The sequence below is a fragment of the Notothenia rossii genome (genome assembly GCF_949606895.1).
Source record: "Notothenia rossii genome assembly, chromosome: 9".
Taxonomy (NCBI): Eukaryota; Metazoa; Chordata; class Actinopteri; order Perciformes; family Nototheniidae; genus Notothenia; species Notothenia rossii.
Window position 1 is genome coordinate 37,351,450 of NC_136907.1, and position 24,071 is coordinate 37,375,520.

General features: G+C 41.2%; 1 protein-coding gene and 2 long non-coding RNA genes across 5 annotated transcripts in view; all 3 read right to left on the bottom strand.

Moving 5' to 3' along the window:
• Window positions 1-22,506, bottom strand: part of LOC307017949 (uncharacterized protein) — a 32,613-nt gene extending 10,107 nt beyond the window's left edge. Inside the window, exons 1-3 of the mRNA XM_079647934.1 lie at window positions 22,318-22,506; window positions 1,235-1,379; window positions 1,047-1,142 (exon numbers count right to left, since the gene is read on the bottom strand). Coding sequence (XP_079504060.1) covers window positions 1,047-1,142; window positions 1,235-1,379; window positions 22,318-22,417 — 341 coding nt within the window. The 5' untranslated portion in view covers window positions 22,418-22,506. The remainder of the gene's footprint in view (window positions 1-1,046; window positions 1,143-1,234; window positions 1,380-22,317) is intronic.
• LOC307017951 lies at window positions 4,274-15,692 on the bottom strand. Of its 3 annotated transcripts, none has more exons than XR_013802307.1 (5): window positions 13,812-15,692; window positions 13,051-13,098; window positions 6,611-12,859; window positions 5,966-6,220; window positions 4,274-5,622 (listed from the first exon to the last, which is right to left on the bottom strand). It is a non-coding gene; the product is annotated as an uncharacterized lncRNA (long non-coding RNA). The 3 variants fall into 3 exon arrangements; XR_013802308.1 differs by having other exon boundaries at window positions 4,274-5,317; window positions 5,497-5,622; window positions 5,966-12,859; XR_013802309.1 differs by having other exon boundaries at window positions 5,966-12,859.
• Window positions 17,167-18,417, bottom strand: LOC307017952. Its single transcript, XR_013802310.1, has 2 exons — window positions 18,340-18,417; window positions 17,167-18,195 (listed from the first exon to the last, which is right to left on the bottom strand). It is a non-coding gene; the product is annotated as an uncharacterized lncRNA (long non-coding RNA).
• Window positions 22,507-24,071: the final 1,565 nt, after the last annotated feature.

Genomic DNA, 24,071 nt, shown 5'->3' on the forward strand with positions numbered 1-24,071 from the left:
GCCTCACTCGCTCAAACCTGGCAACTCCAGGTTTCCTGGCAGCTGTCAATCAAATTCCAGTGGCTCCGCCCCAAAGTGTCAGAACATTTTCACGCGCGCACAGACATACTCCGCGAGCGAGTGAGGCTGACACTCCCGCGAGCGAGCAAGAGGGCTGTCTCTGCTCGCGGGGGTTTAATCTGCGCGCGAGGGTCATTTCATGCGCTTGTAAAAGCACATTTTCCGCTCGTGAGTAGCTTGTTTTGTGTTTTAGAATACTGACCCAAATCTGACTCCATACCAAGTAACTTACATAAATGTCACACCTTCCTGCAGTTTGTACTAGGGCTTATATTTAGGAGTCGGAGCGAAGGAACTGAGAAAGTAGCCGAAAGGATGCGTTTTTGAGGGCAAAAGTTGATTTAGTTTTTTGGCAGGACTGTCAGGAGTTTAACATTTTTTTATATTTTATATCTGGCATAGAGAACTCTGCCTCCTTCGCTTCACTTTTGAGGGGAATGGAATTTGTATATGTTGTGTATATGGCATATACAGTATAGCACATATAAAGTAAATATAGCATATAGCACAAACTAAACAATAAAAAACAGCAATGTGGATTCCACAAACAAACTCTATGGTTTTCTGGCTCATCAACAGTTTTCACAGGGACTATTTCTGAGCAGTGGCTTTGATACATTGTTTTATTATTTTTTCCCGTAAATATATATATTTTTAAATGTGTTTTTAGATGTAATTTGATCATTCTGTGCGACAAATTAATTATATTAATTTCCTCAGTACTGGGTGAGGCAGAAAATTACAAAACAGATACCTATTTAGGGGTGAATGAGTAGAATATTTAGTTAATTCCATCATAAATCAACAGTACACTTAATTTACTCTTTTCATACTAATGTTTGCACTGTCCTTAGTCCCTACTTACTTAATGTTGACGGGTTAAAGCTTACCTACAGTAACCCCCATGACAGTCACAGTCTTTGTATTATAGCTTTTCAGTGTTTCTGTGCAAATATAAAAGTAAGAAATATAGGTGTCAGACATACTCTCTGTCCCACAGTAGCAGCCAGATCATGTTCAGCACCAAGTTAGCCATCCAGCAGAAATAGAAGGTGTAGGGCAGCAGGCTCTGAGCCCAGGATCTATTCAGAGGAAGAGAGAGGGGGGAAGGGGGGGTCAGTTTCATCTGCACACAGCTCTCATCCGCATTATACATATGTTGATGTGGGCTTACCCTCTGAAGACATATGAAGTGGTGTATATGACCAGGAGGGTGAGCCAGGTGTAGATGACGCCCCAGATGGAGAAGGTCCAGCCAGCAGGGGTGATGTCCGTCTCATAGAGGCCGGAGACATTCCCTGTGGAGGAGTGGAAAGGACCTGGAGGACAGACACAGCATGAGAGGTTCCTGAAGGCCACAGTGATGTCATATCAGCGTATACAGTGTGGGCATTGTCGTGTTCAAAGAGGAAAGGGAAAAAACCAACACCTGGAGGCTAGCATATGGGATTAGTTTTGTATCATAATAAAGATAAAGCAACACTTTCTCAGAATAAAGCAAAACTATGAGTTTAAAAAAACAGAGTCAAGCAAAATAAAATAAATGTTAAAAATAAAACTATAAGTTACAAACAAATCATTTGTGTAATCATGTAAACTATAAGTATTTTTTCTTTGTTTTAACATAGATTTTTGTTTGCAGTTCTTGTTTCTTCTTTCTCAATGATCAGACTTTTGCTCTCGCTGCAGCTTTCTCGTTTGCGCTCCCTCATTTTTCGTTTGAGATTTTGACACAAACATCCCAGGTGGGCGGGACTTTCAGGGGTGTGTCCCCATTGGCTACTCAGTTTTTGAGTGACAGCCCACTACACCACAGATCATACAGTGCAACTCATGCAGCAAACTCCGGAGTCCACTCGGCCACGTTAGTGTTGGGGCCTGTACTACGAAGCTGGTTCAACCCAGCGCCATATAGATAGAAGAGTTACGACAGCGGAAGTCCAAAAACGGTTATCGTCATGTGGTTCATGCAGACGAGGATTGTCCCCCGAAAGTTCATGGCGGGCAATGTGAATGCATTGATAACAGGAGATAGAACTACGATTTTTGGTAATTATTAGTGAATAAAGGTTTTGATTTGCAATATTTATACAACAAATCGATATGTGTATGTATTTACATCAATATGTTTTAAAAAATAAAATAGAATTTGCTAATATTAAGTGATAATATTAGGATTAGTGTGAACAACTAGTTTACATGTTAGGCTAACAGTGCCTTGGTTAAAGAGCCTGTTGCTGTTTATAGCTTTGAATTCTTTAAAACCAATATTATCTTCTTAAACTTGTATGGTAGTCAGGAGCATCACTTTCTAATGTTTATTGATATATTTAGAGGGAGGGGATCTAAAGGAATGCTTCAAAATTCAGATTAGATTAATTTCTACCATTTTCTTAAATTCATGGTAGTTTCAGTAATCCCATGTTAATTGAGGACACAAGTTATCTAAATGCAGGGATGCAAACACACATATGGTGAAAAAAGAGAGAACTATTCGAAGCAGAAAAAAAACTGCGTAATATACCATCTAACAAAGGCCTGTGCTATAATGCTTCAATTAACTGGCTATTCTTTATAATATACTCAGATCAATAGAAGACAGAGATGTTAAGTTATAAATCAAGGGGTTTTCTTATTATTTACAGCAGGGGTGGGGAACCTTGTTCCTTTCAATTTTTACAACATCCTCCGAGGGCCGTACAAATTATTGAACTGCTTAAAAAAAACTAAAATCACAGCCCATTAATTTGGCCTTTCTTTCATGCTGTGCAAAGAAAAAGCTACCTCTTAATCCAGATATTTTACCATGACTCGCGCATGCACGCACGCACGCACAGAAAGATATGGACACAAGATGTGTGCAAATGTATTAAGTATCCTATCCATGTGAACATGATTTAAGTGGGGGGGACTTTACCTCCTCTAGTGGGGTCCAGGGGCATGCTCCCTCAGGAAGATTTTTTTTTAAATATTGAAGTTAAAAGCATCAATCTGGTGCACTTTGAGAGCAACCTGAAGAGATCTATGGATACATCTCAACACCCATATGAAACAAAACTGTAAGCAGATTCTTCTTTTTGGATATTTTACAAATCACTCCCCTTTTAAACTCTATTCTTGTTATTTTTAACAACTTTTTTGTTACTGTCATATTGTATTTTATACCTGTTTTTCATTTAGACTCTAATGTCTCATTAATAACTATAACGATGTCAAGGTGTGCCTTAACCTCACTGAGCTGAGGTTATTTGAGCCTCTCAGGAGAGAGCTCTCTTCCACCTGGTTGTAGAAAAGCTCTTTAAATTCGTTAGCATAGCTAGCTAACCAGATGCTAATAACAACAGATCGCCACTGTGCTTACAACTAAAGACAGCCACGCAAACACTGCGGTGTGTACGGCTCCTTATAGGTACAGCAATATTTGAAGAGCTGGAGCGGCGTTCCGGTGCTCTCCGTCAGCACTCTAGTCTACACTCCTTTCCGACGAGACATATACCACGTGAAGACACGTTACGCTCGTGTTGTGTTCAAGGAACCTGCCCTTGGCCAGGAAAAACAGGCACTCGCTTGTTTAATTATTTTGCGATCTAGATTTCTTCTTCTTTTTTTAAGTGAAAAGTTGTCCGTTAGTCGGACTGACGGACGGGCGGACGGACCCCCCCCCCACCCCCAAAACGAAAACTCTTCGGTTTTCCGCGAATTACACAAGTCACCCAAATCAGCGTTAAAAAAGCGGGAGGCGCCGAAAAGCGACTAATTTGCATCACTGTAAATGACTAATATCATCTTTATGGCTTACAGGAGACCGACAGGTGACTATCAAAGGACTAGCAGCAGCAGCAGCAGCAGCAGCAGCATGATGATGATGTTAAATGTGTTGTTTTAGGAAAATCCATTGCAAATACATGGAATTCAATAAACATTGAATAGCATATCATGCAGTTTGTCTGTGCCTTTTCCTCCGTGTTGTCCTGGTTTGCTGTGCTGCCTCCTAGTCGCCACCATGGTTTGCTGTGCTGCCTGGGGATGCTCAAATCGCTCCGAGAAAGGAGTACGAATTTACGGCTTCCCCACTGACACAGAGCGGAGGAAAAAATGGCTGGCTCAAGTCAGCAGGAGCAATTTCACGACCAACAGCAAAAAAATATGTGAGGTTATTATATACAAACACTGCATTTGCACTTTTTCACAAAACGAAAACCACACCATTGGGAAAGCTTAATGTTTTGTTTAATACAAAAAAACAGGGAAAGGCTTGAAAAACAGAGTTGAGACTCAGGGTGCAGGGTGAGGGTCTCAGTGCAGGTATTCAGGCTCCATTGAATCCCCCTCTGGTTCTTGTGCTGAAAGAGGGAGTAACAGACAGGAGAAAGGGTTATACACACCTATATAGCACACCTATTGGATGGGAAATTGCCTTGGGGAGATAAGGTGTGGTCTTTGTTCCCAACTGAAGTTATGGAACTTTATTATTTGTGAGTTTAACAAAGTATGACAAATGGCATCAGTAACAGATGTGATATGAATTTCTATAAAGTTGTCTCACATTCTTGGTCATATTTTATATACAGTATGTAATGAGTATAACATGTCCAGTAAGTATAAAGTGTTTCCTAATACCGTGTATTCAACCACTATGGAATATGTATGTGGGCAGACAAAACTGAGTTGTTCTGTGTGTGAAGTAACCTCAAGTCACTCCGCAGGCACATTTTGATACAGACCAGTTTGTCAAGACAAAAAAGGGCAAGACTAGGCTGAGAGCAGAGGCTATGCCCACCATCTTCGTGCATCGCCCTGTGGTCAAAAAGAGAAGGGCCCCTGCACCACGATTCACCCCGGGACCTGTATCTACAAAGCCCATAGCTCATGATCACAGCTATAGTGTGAAAGGTGCCACAGGTATAATAAGTATGAACTCTTAGTAACAAAAGTCATATTTCTTATTTTTAAGTGGTATAATATTTTAAATGTTCGAAAATCTACAGTGCCATGTCTTCTACTTACATTAGTCTCAAAGATTGAGGGAAGAAGGGATGAGGAGACTGAGAGAAAGGAAAGTGAGGGTGAAGAAAGAGAAGACATGGCTAGTGAGGAGAGACAGGGAGGGTGGACACCACCCACTCAGCCAGCAGCCAGTCAGCATACGAGGGAACCAGCAGCCAGTCAGCATACGAGGGAACCAGCAGCTGGTCAGCACACGAGGGAAACAGCAGCCAGTCAGCATACGAGGGAACCAGCAGCCAGTCAAACAGATCTATTAAAAAAATTAAAGAGAAAATTAAAGAGCCAAGAAGGAATCACCAAAAAAGCAAAGTCTGCACGAAGAAAAATCAGGAAGGAAAATGCAGCTCTCCAGAAAACAATGAAAATTAGGGACAACAAATATATGAAAAAGTTTTCAAAAGACCAACTTAAGGCATTAGGCAGACTCACCACAAAGGGGATGAAATGGAGCAATGAGACAATTAAGAAGGCTTTAAAAATTCGCTTTGCGTGCGGACCAAAACGGGTTACAAAACTCTGCAGGAATTGCAGATTCCCCTTCCAGGATTAAGGACACTGCAAAGAAGGATGCAATGTGTTAAGTTTGAGCCTGGTGTGTAACAGCTAACATCAATGCCCCTCCACCCGTAACATCAATGCCCCTCCACCCGCCAACATCTCTGCCCTCCACCTGCCAGCACCCAGCCAGAGGAGCGCAAACAACAAAAACAAGCAAGCAAGGTGTCCCGTCATGTACCTGGAAGTTTGGGTTGGCAAAATGGAGTAAGAGAGGGACTTGAAAAACCTTGGTGGCTCTCTACTCATGTTGTTACAGTTGTCTTGGTTACAGCTCTCAAGTTTTTTTTTGTTGCCATTTGCACATCTTTAGAAAATATGAAATAAATGAAGTGAAATCAACCTCTTCTCTGGAGAACAAACTTTGATTTCTCTGTCTTGTGAGTTTGCAGTCTTGCAGTTTTGCTCCTCCACCTGTAACATCACTGCCCCTCCACCTGCCATACAGTAGGTTACTAACAAGATTACTTATATAATACAGTGATAGAATACATGTTTAGTATGCTTACTTATATAAAACAGTAGTATTAAACTTACCTTGTGTTTTCACTCTCACTTAAGTCCCTCTCCCTTTGCCATCAATCCAAAATCAGCTGAGCTGCAACATTATAGAGACAGGTAATAATCAACATAATCACAAGGACACAATATGGCTCTGCTAAAAACACTCACTCTTACACGCACCAAAGTTATATTCATCTAATATTTAACTCCCTCCACCCCCGCATACAATCCTGTTTAGAAGCCCCTCTTCTCTAATTCAACAACGTTGGACGAAATGACATTAAGAGAACGGAATTTACAATTAAAAGGCTGTTCAACCTGTGTTGCTAACTTGATCCGTTATCCTAGCTTTATCTGTTATCTGTAAACGTTCCCTAAATCTACTAATTTAGGGATAACCCACTGACATCCTTTAATACACATGTTAATTTGAATCAGATGTACTGATAATATCCGCAATATAAATCTTTAAACTTCTTCTTACCTTTAAAAGTCCGTCACGAACGGTCTATTATGCTGCAACTCTACAGCTCTGCTAGCCTTGGCGCTAACTTCCGGGGAACGATTGAGAGGCTCCACGATCCGCCATTGCTGTAAAAAAGTGGTCCATTGGAGTGAACGGAGATGACGTAACTCTCAGTCTATACGGCGCTGGTTCAACCTAACCTGGATATGTTTGAGTTAGCCGGTTGGCCTAATCCAAAACATACGCGCTCTCGCTAAACGGTACAACGACGCGGGTTATCAAGTTGATCGCTCAAGCCAGCCGTGCCCCATCTAGTTAGGTGCGCGTTCACATGAAAGAGGTGGTATTTGGAGCATTCGACCAATCACAAACATGGAGAAGCGTACTGACAGCGCAGCGTCGTACTTCCTGAATGAAAAGTGAACTTTAATATTAGTAAAATATGAAGAAGTTAAACTTTAAACATCCATGACTTAAACACTTTATCCAGGATAAATGCCACATAGCTGCACATGCAAGGTGAATACAGCTGGTAACAGAAAAAGTGTTTATGATATCGCTGCCCTGTCTAAGACACGATCTGACTTTAATTACATTTGGCTCGAGTGTTTCGTCAACTTAATGTGTTGCTTAAAATAATACTTCTGCAGACAGTATGTGACACTGTGAGTGTTGCACGGCCAGATACGGCTCAGCTGACTCAGATAAGGAAATATATGATACATTATGATGTGATATGATGTGATATGAATGATAATGGGACACATCGACGTCTGCACTCACAATGCCGCGGACTGTAGGCTACGTATTGTTACTTTGATCCGGTTACTTATGTTGTGGCAGATATTCAATTAAGCTTTCTTAACATAATAGTATAATAATAGTTATAATAGTTCGATTGCTCTGAAGATGGGAGGTGATATTTTATTCATTTTCACGTTCACACAGCGGTGATTTTGGCCAGCCGTCTTTCCTGCAACGGCAGTTTAAACTGTATTTCCTCCGCACACTGAGCTCTGATTGGTCAGAAGGCGTGGTGCTTTCGCTGAGTTGATCTCTTATCCTGGAACCTATCCTGCTTCGGAGCACAGACTAGGTTCCAGGATAAGTCCCCATGGAGATCTAGCCCGCTAAAAAGTGAACCAGCTTCGTAGTACCGGAAATCCCAGAAGTTATCTTGCTAAACGAAAATCCTGCTTCGTAGTATACCCCCCTGGTCCCGACCAGGTTATCCGCTAAGCATAAGTTACCATGGAGATCTAGCCTGCTGAAAAGAGAACCAGCTTCGTAGGACCGGAAAGCCGGAGTTTTCCCTGAAGTTAGCCGGCTAAGCGAAAATCCTGCTTCGTAGTATACATATCGGACTTATCTTATGGATTGCTGTGCATTAGACTTGTGTTGTGTAGTTTATACTTTATTCCAACTTTAAATATTTTAATACCTGAACACACTGCTGCTGTTAAATAATTTCCCAATTTGGGATTGATAAAGTGTCTGTCCAGGGCTCGACATTAAGGGCTGCCCGATGGCCCGGGGCCATCTAGTATTTAGCTCGGGCAATGAAGCCTCACCTGCTGGTTGCCCGATCGGGCAATCTATTATGCCAGTGTCATGCAGCTTGCGGATCCAGCAATGAGTTTCACCCGACAGTGAAACTAAACATATATATAACTAGTTACGGTAGTTTGAGAGGTAATTAAAATAGCTACGTGTGATATTCTAGCCTGAAGTGTGTGTTTTGTCCGCTCACCGCTGCATGTGATCATGCAGAGCTGCGTGTCGACTCGTCAGCAGCAGCTGACTCTCTCCCGTCAGATTAGACTTCACTCGCGTTTATGTCTATATCGATCAGATCCAGCTAGTTCTAGCTAATGATAGGACTACCTGCTTATTAAAAGACACCTAAACAATAAGTGTCGCTATGCAACTGGGTGAGCCCACACAGTATAGCGCAGCATTATGCATTTGTTTACATGCCCACCGGAACCCTGAGGCATTACCAACAGATCAACGCACAATCAAACCATACAGCACATCTCTTTCTCCACATTAAGTGTTAGACATTAGAATTGACTATTCTTGTCTGTCACATAAGTGGCGCAACTGAAGCGGTATTGCGCTAAAGGGAAATTATTTTGACCGAAGAGATTTAGATTTGCCGGCTAACAGGAATTCTGACGTCGCCATTTTGTGTGCTTCGCGGATGCGCTCGGCTCCTCTCGACTGCTGCCTGGGTCTGCTCGGTCAGCTTCCGGATGAGGAGGCATTCGTTCGACCAACTTACAGTAGATAACATTACAAACATTTTTAACAGGGGCCATAATAGTGTAAATAATGTTTGTTTTGGCAGTTACAACTGAATGTAATGTTTTCTACTTTTTTACATCTGGGAAGGCATTTGCCTTCATCAGATGGAAATTGTCTTGACCAACAACTTAAGTATTTCTTATAGCTATGCAGGACATGCAAGAGAGCAAACACAAACAAGTACAAACAAACAAGTGAAATGAAGAATAACATTGAAATTGTACAATATAATATTGTGGTGGTTCATCTTATAATTCAGTCTAGAGAATGCACCAGACAGCATCTAAGGCCTGCAAAAATCTAAATGTTCTAGGGGGAGGCCCCCCAAACCCTTCGTGTGTCATTTCGTCCACGCGCATTTTTCAGGGCAATCTCTATTTGGCTCAGGGCCATTTGTAAATTAGCTTAGATGGCCCACAGGGCCATCTCCCAAAATCCTTAATGTCATGCACTGCTGTCTATTTATTTAGATTAAAAAAACACATCTATTTATTTTCAAGCTAAAGGTGATACACAATATAAAACTGTATACTGTTACATTTCAAAAGCATATTGCTATGTTTAGGACAAACAATTAAAGACTGCTTTAATTTAACAAATTCTACAATATAAAAGTGGCAGATTTGATTAAATAGACCAGACCTAGGCTGCCTGCATACCAACACAATTAGGAACATGCTCACATCTTACTATGTTGGTCTGAAGAGCTGAAGCATTCACCCACAATGGATACAAACTGTGTTGTTTCATTCTATATCCTGTGAGAAAATTATATACATTTAGCATTAAAAACGCGACATACTATTCCTAGCCTGAGGAAGATATGAATAATCAACAGATTTGAATGGAATCTCTTACATTTTCATGTAGAATAAAGACAAAAGAGTGATTATACAAATTACATTTATTGAAATTTGAACCAGAAGATGAATTCTCAAAGAATGTTTTAAATAAAAAGGACATAAAACAAAAAGGTGGATAATAATAAAATCTATTAAATGTATATGTAAAGGCATTTGGTCAAATGAAATGACACTGAGCCAGTGATAACAGTAACGCCAGCGTGGATGAAGCTGGTGCAGTTCTTTCTTCATGCCCCCCCTCCATGCTGTCCCCTCAGAGGAAGTGGGAAAGCGGGATAAGACTCTGGACACCACGCTGTGTCAATGATCCACACTGTTAATATGAGAGAAAAATTAATGTTTTAGGAAATTAAAAATATGAATTTAACAAATAAAACACAGCTCAGGGGCAGTCATGGACGGTAGGTTTTCCTACAAAGTTAATTCAGCCTCCATTGGTTTTCATATCAAATTAGCGTGTTAATAAAATAAGCTATCATGGCTTATACTTGCATATCTAAACAGAATCTTGAAAGCCTGTTGGTAGAGTCAGGCAAACGAGTCAGTTTGAGTGTGTGCGCCGGTGTCTGAACGCTCACTCACACTGCTAGCTATGTAGCCAACTGTTAGGCTATTCAGCTTGCATTGTTATGGATCTAAAGGTAGCAAAAGCTAACTTTCATAGCACAGCTTTACTTCTCACTTACCACAATAAAGAAACAGACCGTATAGTACAGCACAAACAACACAAATGATCAATACTTACATATATTTTCACTTGTAGTATTATCAGTGGCGGCGCCAGAGATTTTCTCTAGGGGGTGCTGTGGGGTAGCTTGACATTTCATAGAGGGTGCTCAAACTTTCAGGGTTTCCCATTAATAGAGAACCGCAGTGACGCGTCGTAAAACCCGGAAGTAAACTTCTTCCGGTTCCTTCACGAAAAACCAATGCAAATTCTCCATAGGATTTTGGAAAATAGCTCGAAATAAGGTCTGTGGTTGACACACATTTAAGAGAGGGATCACGTTTTGTTCAGCCGGATAATCTCCACATGTCAACCCTACTTTTATAATTTTTGATTCATAAATCTAGTCGCCAAAAGCGAAATGCTAACGTTATGCTATAAACGAACTACAAGCCAGTACAGCAGCAGGGTCGCACGACTTCAACGTCATGCCAACTTAAGATCGTTTCAACTGACTTGCACTGAAACTGCACTTTGAACACTTTAAATATATTAACATTTTAAACTGTATACCCCGGTTATCTAGGCCCGTTTTGTTTAATGTATACCACGTTTATCTAGGCCCTTTTTCTTTTATGTATACATGTCACACTGTGGGAAACGATATTTCAATATTTCTGGATGTATAACACATGTAGAATTTTTGACAATAAAGCTGAATTTGACTTTTGCGTGCTTGCATATTTTAACAGAGCTTTTCATTTTAGCCACACTGAATTTAACTAGAAGTCATGGCTGTGTCAATTACCAGTCTGATATCGTTTTACAAAGATGACAAGAAGAGTGTAGATAGAGGAGAGAACCACTACAAGTCAGGACACTTAACAGTGCAGCCTAGATGAAGGTGTGCTTACCGGTGTTGTCAGGGCTAGCATGAGGGACAAGGTTTATAGTGTCGGTGAGTAGTGATAGCAAGAGTACCGTTAACCTTTTAAGACCGAGTTAATTTATTCACATTAATTCCCATCAACAAATCAATTGTATGTGTCACATGAAATCTTTATTAGGCAAGGCAAGGCAAGTTTATTTATATAGCACTTTTCAACACAAGGCAATTCAAAGTGCTTTACAAAAAATGAAAGACATTAAGAAAATGGCATTTAAAATCAGTCATTAAAAAGAAAAGCTAATAAAATAAACATTAAAAGAAAAAATACATGGATAAAAGTTACAGTGCAGTCTAAGATATGAATAGTTCAATTAAAAGCAGCGACAAAAAGAAAAGTCCTCAGCCTGGATTTAAAAGTAGTAAGTTGCAGCGGACCTGCAGGTTTCTGGGAGTTTGCTCCAGATATTTGGAGCATAATAACTGTACGCTGCTTTACCATGTTTAGTTCTGACTCTGGGGACAGAAAGCTGACCCGTCCCTGAAGACCTGAGAGATCTGGATGGTTCATAATTTAGCAGGAGGTCAGAAATGCATTTTGGTCCTAAACCATTCAGTGCTTTATAAACACCAGCAGTATTTTGAAATCTATTCTTTGACACACAGGAAGCTAGTGTAAAGACTTCAGAACTGGAGCGATCTGATCCACTTTCTTAGTGTCAGTGAGGAACCAGTGTAAAGACTTCAGAACAGGAGTGATGTGATCCTCTTTCTTAGTGTTAGTGAGGACTCGAGCAGCGTTGTTCTGAATCAGCTGCAGCTTTCTAATAGATTTTTTAGTGAGACCTGTGAAGACACCATTGCAGTAGTCCAGTCTACTGAAGATAAAAGCATGGACACATTTTTCCAAATCCTAGATATGTTCATTAGGTGATAGTAAGCTGATTTAGTAACTGTTTTAATGTGACTGTTGAAACCAATAACAAATTTAACCCGCTGACAAGAGAGCCCACCTCCGAAGATCGTGACTGGCTGAGGGACAGACTCGGGGGCAGGTTCTCAGGAATTTCTTGGCTTCTCTCCCCCGAGCCAGAAGAGGAACACTACAGCTTGGAAACACTTACTGTTCCTGAAATTATCAAATCTGTTGGGCATCAGGGACCTGAGGCAATTGTGGCAAGCACGGCATTGTCTGAAGAGCAACAGAGGGCAATTCAGGTGGCTACAACTGGTCAGCGAACCAGCCCAAACTGGCATTTGTTCAGGAAAGGAAGGTTGACTGCCAGCAACTTTGGAGCTGTCCTGAGGTCAAAGCGTGTGACTGCTTCCATTATTGCCAGGGTGCTAGGGCAACAACAGGCCCTTGATGGTGTTTTGTCTGTACAGTGGGGGACTATGAATGAATGTGAGGGCGTCAGGGCATTCACCACTGCAACTCAGATGCAGGTCCATGAGTCAGATTTGTGGCTCTCCCTATCAGGATTGTTGGGGGCATCTCCGGATGGTCAGGTAGGGTCTTCCGCTGTGCTGGAGGTAAAGTGTCCCTACGGAGCCAGGGAAATGACAATTAGTGAAGCATTGCAAATCAAGGGCTTCTGTGTCAGTAAGGAAGGAGAAACATTCAGCCTGCGTGAGGAACATCCTTACTGGCACCAACTGCAAGGTCAGCTTCACCTCACTGCAAGGAAGAAGAAATAAAAAAATGGTGAATTGTTTTTAATTTACATTTACTCGCCTTTGCAATGTTGTGGTTGTTAGAGTGTTAGGTTTCCTGTCAGCTCATCTGTTGGGAAGATATAAAATATAGTTTCATGGAACTCACACCGTCACATATACTGTAAGAGCATTAAGACATACAGTACATAGGCTAAAACAAAACATCTAAAGATATAACCTTGCACTTTGATAAGTCTCGTGAACATTTTCACTATTTTGACATTTTTATAGATGAAAATTGAACTAAAGAAATAAATGGTAGATTAATCCATATTGAAAATAGGTGTCAGCTGCTAAACTAATTATAATAGTTATATTTCTTAATTAATTAAGATAAGATATTACTGTATTGATCCCAATTTGGGAAATGTTTGTGTTGCAGCAGCATAACAAGAAAAACAAAATATAATTTATTATATATACAAAAGTATGTGAGGGATGGAATATTAAATTGAATATAAATGTAAAATGTACATGAGATTTTACGTCCAAGAGAAGCTATGGAGCAGAGAGTTCTCTGCCAGCCAGAGGTGATTTGTTATTAGTTCAATATGTCAAACTGATTTCCCTGACTACAATCTTTAGTTACATGGTGAAACGTTATGCTGCTTGTACTAATAAGACTTATCATATAAGCCACACAGGTTTTAATAGGATGTATTCATTATCTTTACTTATGTTGCGGTCTTTTCAGCAGTGCCATCTCTATAACGGCGATACAGTCACTACCCATTATTTACATTTCACCGTGACATGGACAAAAATGTAACGTCAGCTTACCTCATGGCACGAATCCAGACTCTCCTTTGGAAAACATTGGCCGGGAAACGATAGAACAAGCACGTTTCATGCGAAGACCTGTGGCTGCAACCCGGAGCAAAGCAACAAACCATTGCGTAGCTAACTAGTAGCTCTAGCTTTAGCTAACGTTAGCCAACGAAACGAACTGCCAAGTAAAATTGGAAAACACTGGTAATTAATTAGTCTCTAATTTGTAAAACTACAGTGTTAAAAACGACAATTTCAAAAATACAGATTCTAATGGTCAGATATAGATATACAGATACTAAAGATAGGCAGGTACTTGCTTTCAAGCACAACACAGGGGAAAACAAACTTAGCGGGAGTGTTTACGTGTTCGGCGTAGTGAAGTACAACGGCCTCGACAATTTCTGTAGTCCTATTCAGCCATTCGGTAACAACCATCGTTTTTCAGACACGTAAACTCTTCAAAAATCCCCAGTGGGGTCACTGCTGATGTATTTAATATCGTAGAACAAAACGTCAATTACCTCTTAAATTTGTGTCAACCACAGACCTTATTTCGAGCTATTTTCCAAAACCCTATGGAAAAAATGCATTGCTTTTTGAGGAAAGAACCGGAAGTGCTAAAAATGCTAACTTACCTCCGGGTTTTAAGACGCGTCACTGCGGTTCTCTATGCACCAGCGCTACAGTTGAATTTTCTACTGCAACTCATACTTGTTAACCCTCCCGATTTTCGCGGGAGACTCCCGATTTCCTTGCCCTCTCCCGGTTTCCTCCTGGGGTCATATTTCTCCCGCATTTCTCCTGATTTCTGACAAAATCAGATTTACTCAGGACTGTTTCCACTCTGACTTTAATACAGCTACACCATTGTTTGGTTTCCATGGTAACACGTAGGGCTGGGCGATATGGTCTCTAAATGATATCGCGATATTTACTGACTATATCGCGATATACGATATATCTCGCGATATTCTGAAATGTCCTCTAAAAAAAAAAAAAACCTTGATGTTTACAGTCACGCCAGTATGATGATTCCCTGCAACATATGTCTGCATTAAAAAAATCGACTAATAATGAAGAAAATGAACACATTTGCTGCCTTAGTAATTTATGCACTAACTACATTACTACTTGTACTACAACATTTGAATCATCAGTTCTTCCTCATTTTCCTCAATTGTTCATATTTGGTTTATGAAAATAATGATATTGTGGTCATTGTTCAAAAATGTCTGCTATTATTATGAGTAGTATTATTATTATTATTATTATTAGTATAATGCGCTTTCTGTCTTCCTGTCATTATCAGGAGTTAGAAATGTAATGGCTATCTAGTAGATTAGATTTGAACCTTCATTCTCCTAAACTGCTGGGACATTTCCCTATAGCCAATACCTTTATATTTTCTTCTCCTCACTTACTTGTCAGCATAGGTCGGCATTGATGTACAGAGCCGACAGAAGACCTTGTTTATATTGGCATCATATTGAGAGGTGCAGTGACGCGTCCTAAAACCAGGAAGTAAGCTGCTGGTTCCCTCGACAAAAGCAATGGGATTTCTCCACAGGGTTTTGGAAAATAGCTGGAAATAAGGTCTGTGGAAAACAAACCTGTTTGATAAATGCACGTTTTGTTCAGCCGGATAATCTCCACATGTCTTCCCTACTTTAATAATGTTCGAATCATAAATCTAATCGATAGATTATAAAAGGGTTTTAGGACGCGTCACTGCACCACTAGAAGCCAACTCCATCGATCAAGCTGGCTGAAACTTTCTCTCCCTCTTCTTCTCATGCTACCTGTCACTCTCCTTTAACTCCTCCGGTGACTTTCTTTTATTTGAAGATAGTTTTTTGCCCGGCGCTCACGGGCAAACGGGAGCCTGCTCGCGCTGGCTCCGCAGCAGCTGCTTCGGAGCCAGCGCGAGCAGGCTCCCGTTTGCCTTTCACCCAACAACGACAACCGCCTCACGAAACGCTATGTTGTAGTGTTAATAAACGAAACAATTTAACAACATTGCTTGTCAAAGTACCTATACCACAGGACAATTTTATTTTTTTAAGCAATATTTTTAGTGGCCCGAGCGGGCAAGTGGAAAGTACGTTATGCTGGCCCGGGGTGTCTAAATAGTGCTTCCGAGCCAGCGGGCCATTTATAATGTCGAGCCCTGCTCTCTGTCACTGTGCATGTGTGTAATGTTTGTGTGCAAGTTAGACGGGGCCTGCGTGTGTGCCTGCGTGTGTGACTGTGTCTATGAGGGAGAAAGGAAAGCTCATTTTGGCCGCGGCGGGAAATTGATTTGACAACATAATACTCGATGTTCACGATGTGGTCATTTACGACATCGCATGGAGTGCAATCCACGATGTATCGTGTAAACTCGATATATCGCCCAGCCCTAGTAACACGTCTCTTTAGTAGCGCGCGACTGAAAGTCTGAGAGGGTGAGGCAGATAGTCACAGAAAACTGAAGAAAAATCGACAACTACTCTACTCTCTGCTCACTCCTTTCCTGCCCGCACATATGCTGCATCAAGGATGGTGCTACAGGCCGCAAGGCAGTGCACTTAGAACAGGGGTTCTCAAAGTGCGGCCCGCGGGCCAATGGCGGCCCTCGGAAATGTTTCTGGCGGCCCGCGATAGTTAACCTGTTAAACCCCAAGTACAGTAATTATTATTATTATTATTATTTTATTTTTTTAACAGACATTGCTCCAGATAACAAACCGTACATCAAAACATGTAACAACAAACAACTAAACAAAACGTAATGGGGGAGGGTGGGGGGGGGGGGGGGTGGATGCAAGGATGACTTCCTAAGACAGCTGACTGTGACATGCACAGGACATTACATACACAATACATTATACATTACACAGGAGATGCCATATTGACAGGGTTAGATAGGAGAGCTGCGGACAGTGAACCGCAATCCTCCTGTCTCCCCTCAAAATCCCCCAGCAGAGAAGCTGCACGCTCCATGTTCAGTAGGTCCAGATACTCCCTCAGCCATGAGTCCCTAGTAAAGCAGGCTGGTTTGCGTTCCTTCCAGTTTAATAGGATGAGTCTTTTTGTGGCTAAACAGGCCAATGTCCAGAGCCGATCGGTAGTCCTTGCAGGATTGCCATCTGGCTTGAGACCCAGTAGACATGCAATGGGACATGTAGGGAAATTAACTTTTAAAGATTCAGACAATAAGGATATTACTTCTGACCAAAGTTTTTTTTACCGCTGGGCATTCCCAGAGTAGGTGCAACAATGTACCTCGCTTGCCACATTCATGCCAGCATAAATCTCTGTGTTTATTGTCCGTCTTGGATTTTGTAACAGGGGTGACGTAAGCTCTATTGAGAATTTTGAACTGTATGATCCTGAATCTTACACATTTAGAAGAGAACATAGCTGACTGCCAAATGGAGTTCCATTGCAAAGCAGACAGAGAGATATTCAAGGTATGCTCCCAGGACAGTTGGACAGGAGAATAGGTATTCGGGGCAGCCCTAGATAATAATTTATAAATGTTAGAGACCACACCTGATGATATGATTGCTTTCTTGAGGCGCTGGTCCTCTTCCATACATGAAGCAGGCATGGCTTATTTATTGATGGTCCATCAATCCATTTTTGTGCAAAAATCGGAGAAACTAAATGATAGCATTATGGTAGCCACCGGAGGCTAGCGCAGCTTCCGGTTCCTCTACGCGTCACTCTCACTCCTTATTTGGTAACCTGAATCTCGCAAATCTCGCGAGTTGCAGTTAAGCGGAAAATCTGTTGTAAGTTATCAGAAACGGGAGTTAGCTAGCGATTTTAGCTAGTCATTGTCTGTAGATAACCCAACTTTGTGTCCTCTGAGACTGAAGGAGATGTTGCATTGTTTTTGTTGCCTTCGTTGTAGTTTTATGTGTATTTTGGATTTAATTTAGGTTAACTTCCAGTTCCGTTTGCATGCTTTTATTTTGAAGGCGAGATAACGTGTTTGACAGGAAGTTGTGGTGGCATCGGAGACAACTTGACAGATAAAGTAGTGTCTGCTATGTAACGGCAGAGAAAGAGTGTGTGTGTTTGCGTGTGTGGTTAAGTATATGAACGCACACAAAAGTCCGGTTATACAATAATAAAACAACAAGCTGTCTCTCCCAACGTCCACACTCAGGCACACTGTTATTTCCACTGAATACCCCCAGCGCGAGCATCCCCAAACTCACTCCCTGATTGGATGCACGTCCCAAAGGCGGCAAAGTGTTCACGTGAACAGCGGAAACAAAATTTGTTTGAAGTTTTCGTTGTGTAAGCGAGATGGAGGAGCCAGGGCCGTCGCGTAAAAAACGTTTTGTCAGTGAGGAGAAAAGGAAGTTCCAGGAGAAATGGAGCAACGCTTACTTCGTTTTACCTCAGGGGTCGGATAAAGTGATATGCCTCATCTGCAAGCAGGTGAATGCAATGCTCAAGGAGTATAACATAAAACGCCATTATGATACCAATCATAAAATGTATGACAAGTTCATGGGCAAGGAGCGCAGAACTAAACTTGAACAACTTCAAAGAGGTTTAACTGCCCAGCAGTCAGTTTTCACAAATCTTGCAAAATCCGGTGAAGCTGTAACACAGGCTAGTTATGTAGTAGCTCACGAAATTGCCAGGCGGAACAAGCCGTTCAGTGATGGAGAATTCGTGCGAGACTGCATTTTGAAAGTGGCTGACATTGTATGCCCTGAACAAAAGTCAAAGTTCCGTGACATAAGTTTATCGAATGACACAGTGACACGACGAATCGAAGATCTGGCCAATGATCTCAAAGAGCAATTGGGACTACGTGTGGAAGGCCTAGGCAAGGGGTCCTTTTCTATAGCACTGGATGAGAGTACAGACATTTCTGATACTGCACAACTGCTGATTTTCATTCGAACGGTCACGGAGGACTTTGAAATAGGCGAGGAACTGCTAAGCATGGAGAGTATCAAAGACAAAACAAGGGGAATCGACATTTGTGATGCTGTGTGTCGTAGTCTCGATGCATAAAATGTGGAGCTGACATCCATGGTCGGTGTCACAACAGATGGAGCGCCAGCCATGGTCGGGAGAAAGGCGGGCGCTGTCTCTTTGCTCAGCGACAAAGTGGCCAATAACGGAGGTGAGAACCTAATCAAATATCACTGCATAATTCACCAAGAAGCCCTTGCTGCTCATACGCTTGAAATGAAACATGTCATGGACATTGTTGTCAAGACAGTGAATTTCATAAAGTCCAGAGGTCTGAATCACCGTCAATTCAAAACTTTTTTGGTGCAATCAGAGGCTGAATTTGATGACGTCATATACTTCACTGCTGTCAGGTGGCTGAGCAGAGGTGCAGCACTGAAGCGTTTTTTTAATTTGAGGAAAGAAATCGCTGAGTTCATGCAATCAAAAGGACAAGATCTGCCACAGTTAAGTGACACTGAATGGCTTTGTGACCTAGCGTTCCTTGTTGACCTGAACACCTTTCTCAGCGATCTCAATGTGAAGCTGCAGGGCCATGGGAAGCTCATTTCCACATTGTTTGAAAGCGTTAAAGCTTTCCAGCGAAAACTTCAACTAGTGCAGGGACAGCTCAGAGAGGGGGATCTAACCCATTTCCCCACCTGCAAGGTGCTCGCAGGTGAATGTGACGTTTTACATCACCTGTGTTCAGACAAGAACCACAACCTCATGGAAAAACTCCAAGAGGAATTCCACCACCGCTTCTCGGACTTCAGTGACCACGAGAAGTCATTCAACCTATTCCAAGATCCCTTCACATGTGCACCCGAAGAAGAGCCTGCAGAAATGCAGTTCGAGCTCATCGACCTGCAGGAGAGCTCTGAGGCCAGAGCAGCATATCGAGACAAGAATCTCATCGAATTCTACAAAGGACTTTCCCCATCTACGTACCCTGCACTTCGCCAACATGCCATCAGAATGGCCTCTCTGTTCGGAAGCACATACATTTGTGAGAAAACCTTCTCCACCATGGCCATCAACAAATCCCAGCTGAGATCCAGGCTGACGGAATCCCATCTACATGCTGTCCTTCGTATAGCAACAACGGAGATGGAACCGGACATCAAAGGAATAGTAGCCAACAGACGACAGCACCATAAATCCCATTCAAAGTAGGAAAAGGTATGTTGATGACAGGCAATAATAGTCGATTTGTGTTACAAATACAACAACAATAATAATAACAATGATGATGATGAATACTGTGTTATTGTGGTCTTTGGTAAGCTTCTATTTTAAAAGTCTCTTTCTCTCCCTCCCCCCTCTCTGTCTCTCTGTATTTGTCTTGCAGAGACTATCCTGTGGTGCTTGAGTAGCTGGAATTGGTTCTGAAACAGGGCCCTGCTGATAAGACAGGAAATCCACAGCATATCACTAACTCCAGCGCAATACTCTCTCTGTGTGTGTGTGTGTGTGTGTGTGTGTGTGTGTGTGTGTGTGTGTGTGTGTGTTTGTGTGTGTGCAATAAAGAAAAGATTTGTTTTGGAATTTTGTGTTCCGTTTTTTCTTGGGCGGCCCTCAATCCAATATTGGGTACCTAAATTGGCCCTCACTCATCAAAACTTTGAGAACCCCTGACTTAGAACTACAATATAAGCATGTTAATGTTAATCTAACAGCTCCGGCGATCCACTAGCAAGAAACAAGAACTGCAAACAAAAACCTATGTTAAAACAAAGAAAAAAGACTTATAGTTTACATGATTACACAAATTATTTGTTTGCAACTTATAGTTTTATTTTTGAAATGTATTTTATTTTGCTTGACTCAGTTTTTTTTTTCTTTTAAACTCATAGTTTTGCTTTATTCTGAGAAAGTGATGCTTTATCTTTATGATACAAAACTAATCCCATACAGGCATCGCAAGGGCTTCCTAAAAAAAAAAAAGCAATGGGATTTTTCCAATGGATTTTTGTTTTGTTCAACAGGATAATCACCACACCACACCACACCGTCATTTTTGGAACATAACAAAACAATTACCAGAAATACAACTTAACGTTTGACTAGAAAACAAACTACATCAAGGCTGCATGACTCAACATCACCACCACTGAGCTAAAGGCGGTTTTTGTTTGGCAAGATGGCGTTTAGTGGTCTCATTTAAGATACTTGTCAGCAAATGCTGTTTTTATAACACATAGAAACTTTAGACATTCACCAGTGGGTTATTTACAGACATATTTATATATGTATGTATGACGAAACGTGAAAATCTCTTCCGCTTGTGATAATCACAGACCTTATGTCAGACATCTAAGCAAAAATATTTTCAAAATCATGTTGAACATGAAACCACACATTGCAGCTTTAATGTGTACGTAGTATTTTACTGATGTAGCTTAAATATGAGCCCCTTATTACCTTCTTTATATTGAGTTACATAGCTTAGTTAGGTGGCTCCCGGCCCCTACTAAGTCTTAATTGTGAGATGATTAAGAAAAAAAAGAGGACTAGACAAACTGGTATGGTTTTGGAGACTTTTATAAAGTCTTTTAGCAATTTAGTAATTTTCCATTCAAGAGACATTTTTAGGGAAAATGTCTCTTGAATGGACAAATAATAACTTTAGACACATGATAAAGGGATGGTTACTGTGTCTTTGTAAGAGGACACAAGACAGAAAGTGTATTATACATCTACAAAAAGGAACTACATATGTTACAGTTGATGGTTCATAGGGATTGCTTTCAACAACGCAAGGATGTGACATTAAAATACAGTTTTATCCAAATAAAATATAAATGATGCCGAGAAAACAGCAATACATATCAAAACTTGACCCACTGATGACTTGAGAGGAAGGAATTTGATGTTTATTCCAGCCTACATGGGTGTGCCCCCCACCCCCCTCCATGGGCACCGGTGGGTTTCAGGACCAGATGTTACAAGCGGTCGTGCTTTCGTTCATTTGGAGTGTTTATTTTTGTACAAAGTGATTTAAAAGTGAAATGGTGTAAAATGTTTTGAATGCAGCGTGCAATACCACTGACGTAACATTTAGAGGAAAGTAAGAACTTTTTTTTTTCATTTTGTTATTGGGGTGAACGGACCTTTTAACGCGGCGCAAGAGCATTCTCTCATCTGTGACTTATCCTTTCTCCTGGAAACAAACCGCACGCTCTTGAAATACAGAGTAGCGTATTTGAAATATTTATACATCACTACTATACTTTGCCTCTAGTTAGTAGTTGGTCAAGTTAAAATAACGTCAAAGTTACACAAGCACTGTCATGGAAATAAGTGCTCATGTTTGTATGTAACGACACAACACAAAGAACATTAACTGGGAGTCTCCCTCCCAGTGAAAATGGTTTCGTAACCAGTGGGTGAGGAGAACATATAAGTCCTTATTCCAATTTTAACATGTTACAAACATTGTGACGTTAAGGTTACAGTAAACATGTGTCCAACGTTTTAGGGAACTTAACTTTGTCTGTAACGAAGCGCAAAACAAAACATTTAAGTGTCAGAACAAGGTTACTGAACTCACCCTTTCCCGCTCCAGCCAAAGCGTTGACAATTAAAACTGCAATGAACACCACCGTACATATGGTAATGAGTACAATTCGGTTCAAACTGTTGGCCCTCATGTTGGTGAGCTGCTTCTTCTCCTCTGTTCTCCGCTGTTAGCTGCTAGCTGCTGTTAGCTGTCACTGACCGTCAGAGAACAACACAAACCGTGACCAACTGATGCCTTCAAGCACAATATGTAAACGCCCACACCCCTTCTACGCCTTCAACAAACGTCTCTATTGACTTAAGTCAGGGGTGGGGAACCTCCAGCCTCCGGGCCGTATACGGCCCGCGAGACCATTTGGTACGGCCCTCGAGGTAATTTATAAACACACGCAAAAAAGAAAAAAAATTAAAAAATCTAGACCGCAAACAAAATTAAACATGCAAGTACCTGTTTTTCCTGGCCAAGGTCAGGGTCCTTGAACACAACACGAGCCTAACGTGTCATCACGTGGTATATGTCTCGTCTGACAGGGGTGCAGTTCTGACGGAGAGCACCAGAACACGGCTCCAACACTTCACAAATTGCAGTAGGCCTACCCATAAGGAGCCGTACACATGCCGCAGTTTTTGCGTGGCTCGGTGGCTGTGTCTTTAGTTGAAAGCCCAGAGGCGATCTGTTCATCTGTCATACAGTCAATAACTTTGTTGTTATTAGCATCTGGTTAGCTAGCTATGCTAACGAATATAAGAAGCTTTTTCTACAACCAGTGAGGTAAAGGCACATCTTTATATGGTCATTATAGTTATAACAAAATAAGAGAATAAAGTAAACCGGTATAAAATACTATATGACAGTAAAAAAAGTTGTTATTAATAAACAAGAATACAGTTTGAAAGGGGAGTGATTTGTAAAATATCCATAAAGAAAAAGAAATCTGCTTACAGTTCTGTTTCGTATGGGTGTTGTGAGATGTATCCATAGATCTCTTCATGTTGCTCTCAAAGTGCATCAGATTGATGCTTTTAACTTCAACATTTAAAAAAAAAATCTTCCCGGGGGAGGATGGACACCCCCTAGAGGAGGTTCGGTCCCCCCCCCACACTTAAATCATGTTCACATGGATAGGATACTAAATACATTTGCTTGCATGCTTGCACGAGTCATGGTGAGATATCTGGATTCAGAGGTTGCTGTTTCTTTGCACAGCATGAAAGAAAGGCGAAATGAATGGGCTGTGATTTTAGTATTTTTAAGCAGAGGTCAATAATTTGTACGGCCCTCGGAGGATGTTGTAAAAATTGAAATGGCCCTTGAGAGGAAAAAGGTTCCCCACCCCTGACTTAAGTGCTACGTTTTCATTTATATTTATATATTTGGCAGAAATTAGCCTGGTTGTGACCTCGAATAGCAGAGGGAAAGGCAAAGGAAGTAGGCCTACCCAATTAAAATTAAAATAACTCCGAGAGGATCTGATTTAGGGGCGGAAACATTATCTTTCACTTGTGTTAAGTCTATGTTTAATAGTGGGACAGGGACAGGGTCCTTATAAACCAGAAGACTTTTCTTTGAAGATAAGGTTCCAGGGTGTCCCTTTGCTTGAAACTAACACCATCATTCCCTCACTTTCTCTCCAATACATCAGTGCTTCCATGTCAGGAAAATTGCTTCATCCAGATGTTATGCACTTTAGATGAACATGTTTGATCCTATTTTCTCAAAACTGCCTTGTCTAACATGACCTCAAAAATACCTTTGCTTTTTTTGTAATGACATTTCTTATTGGC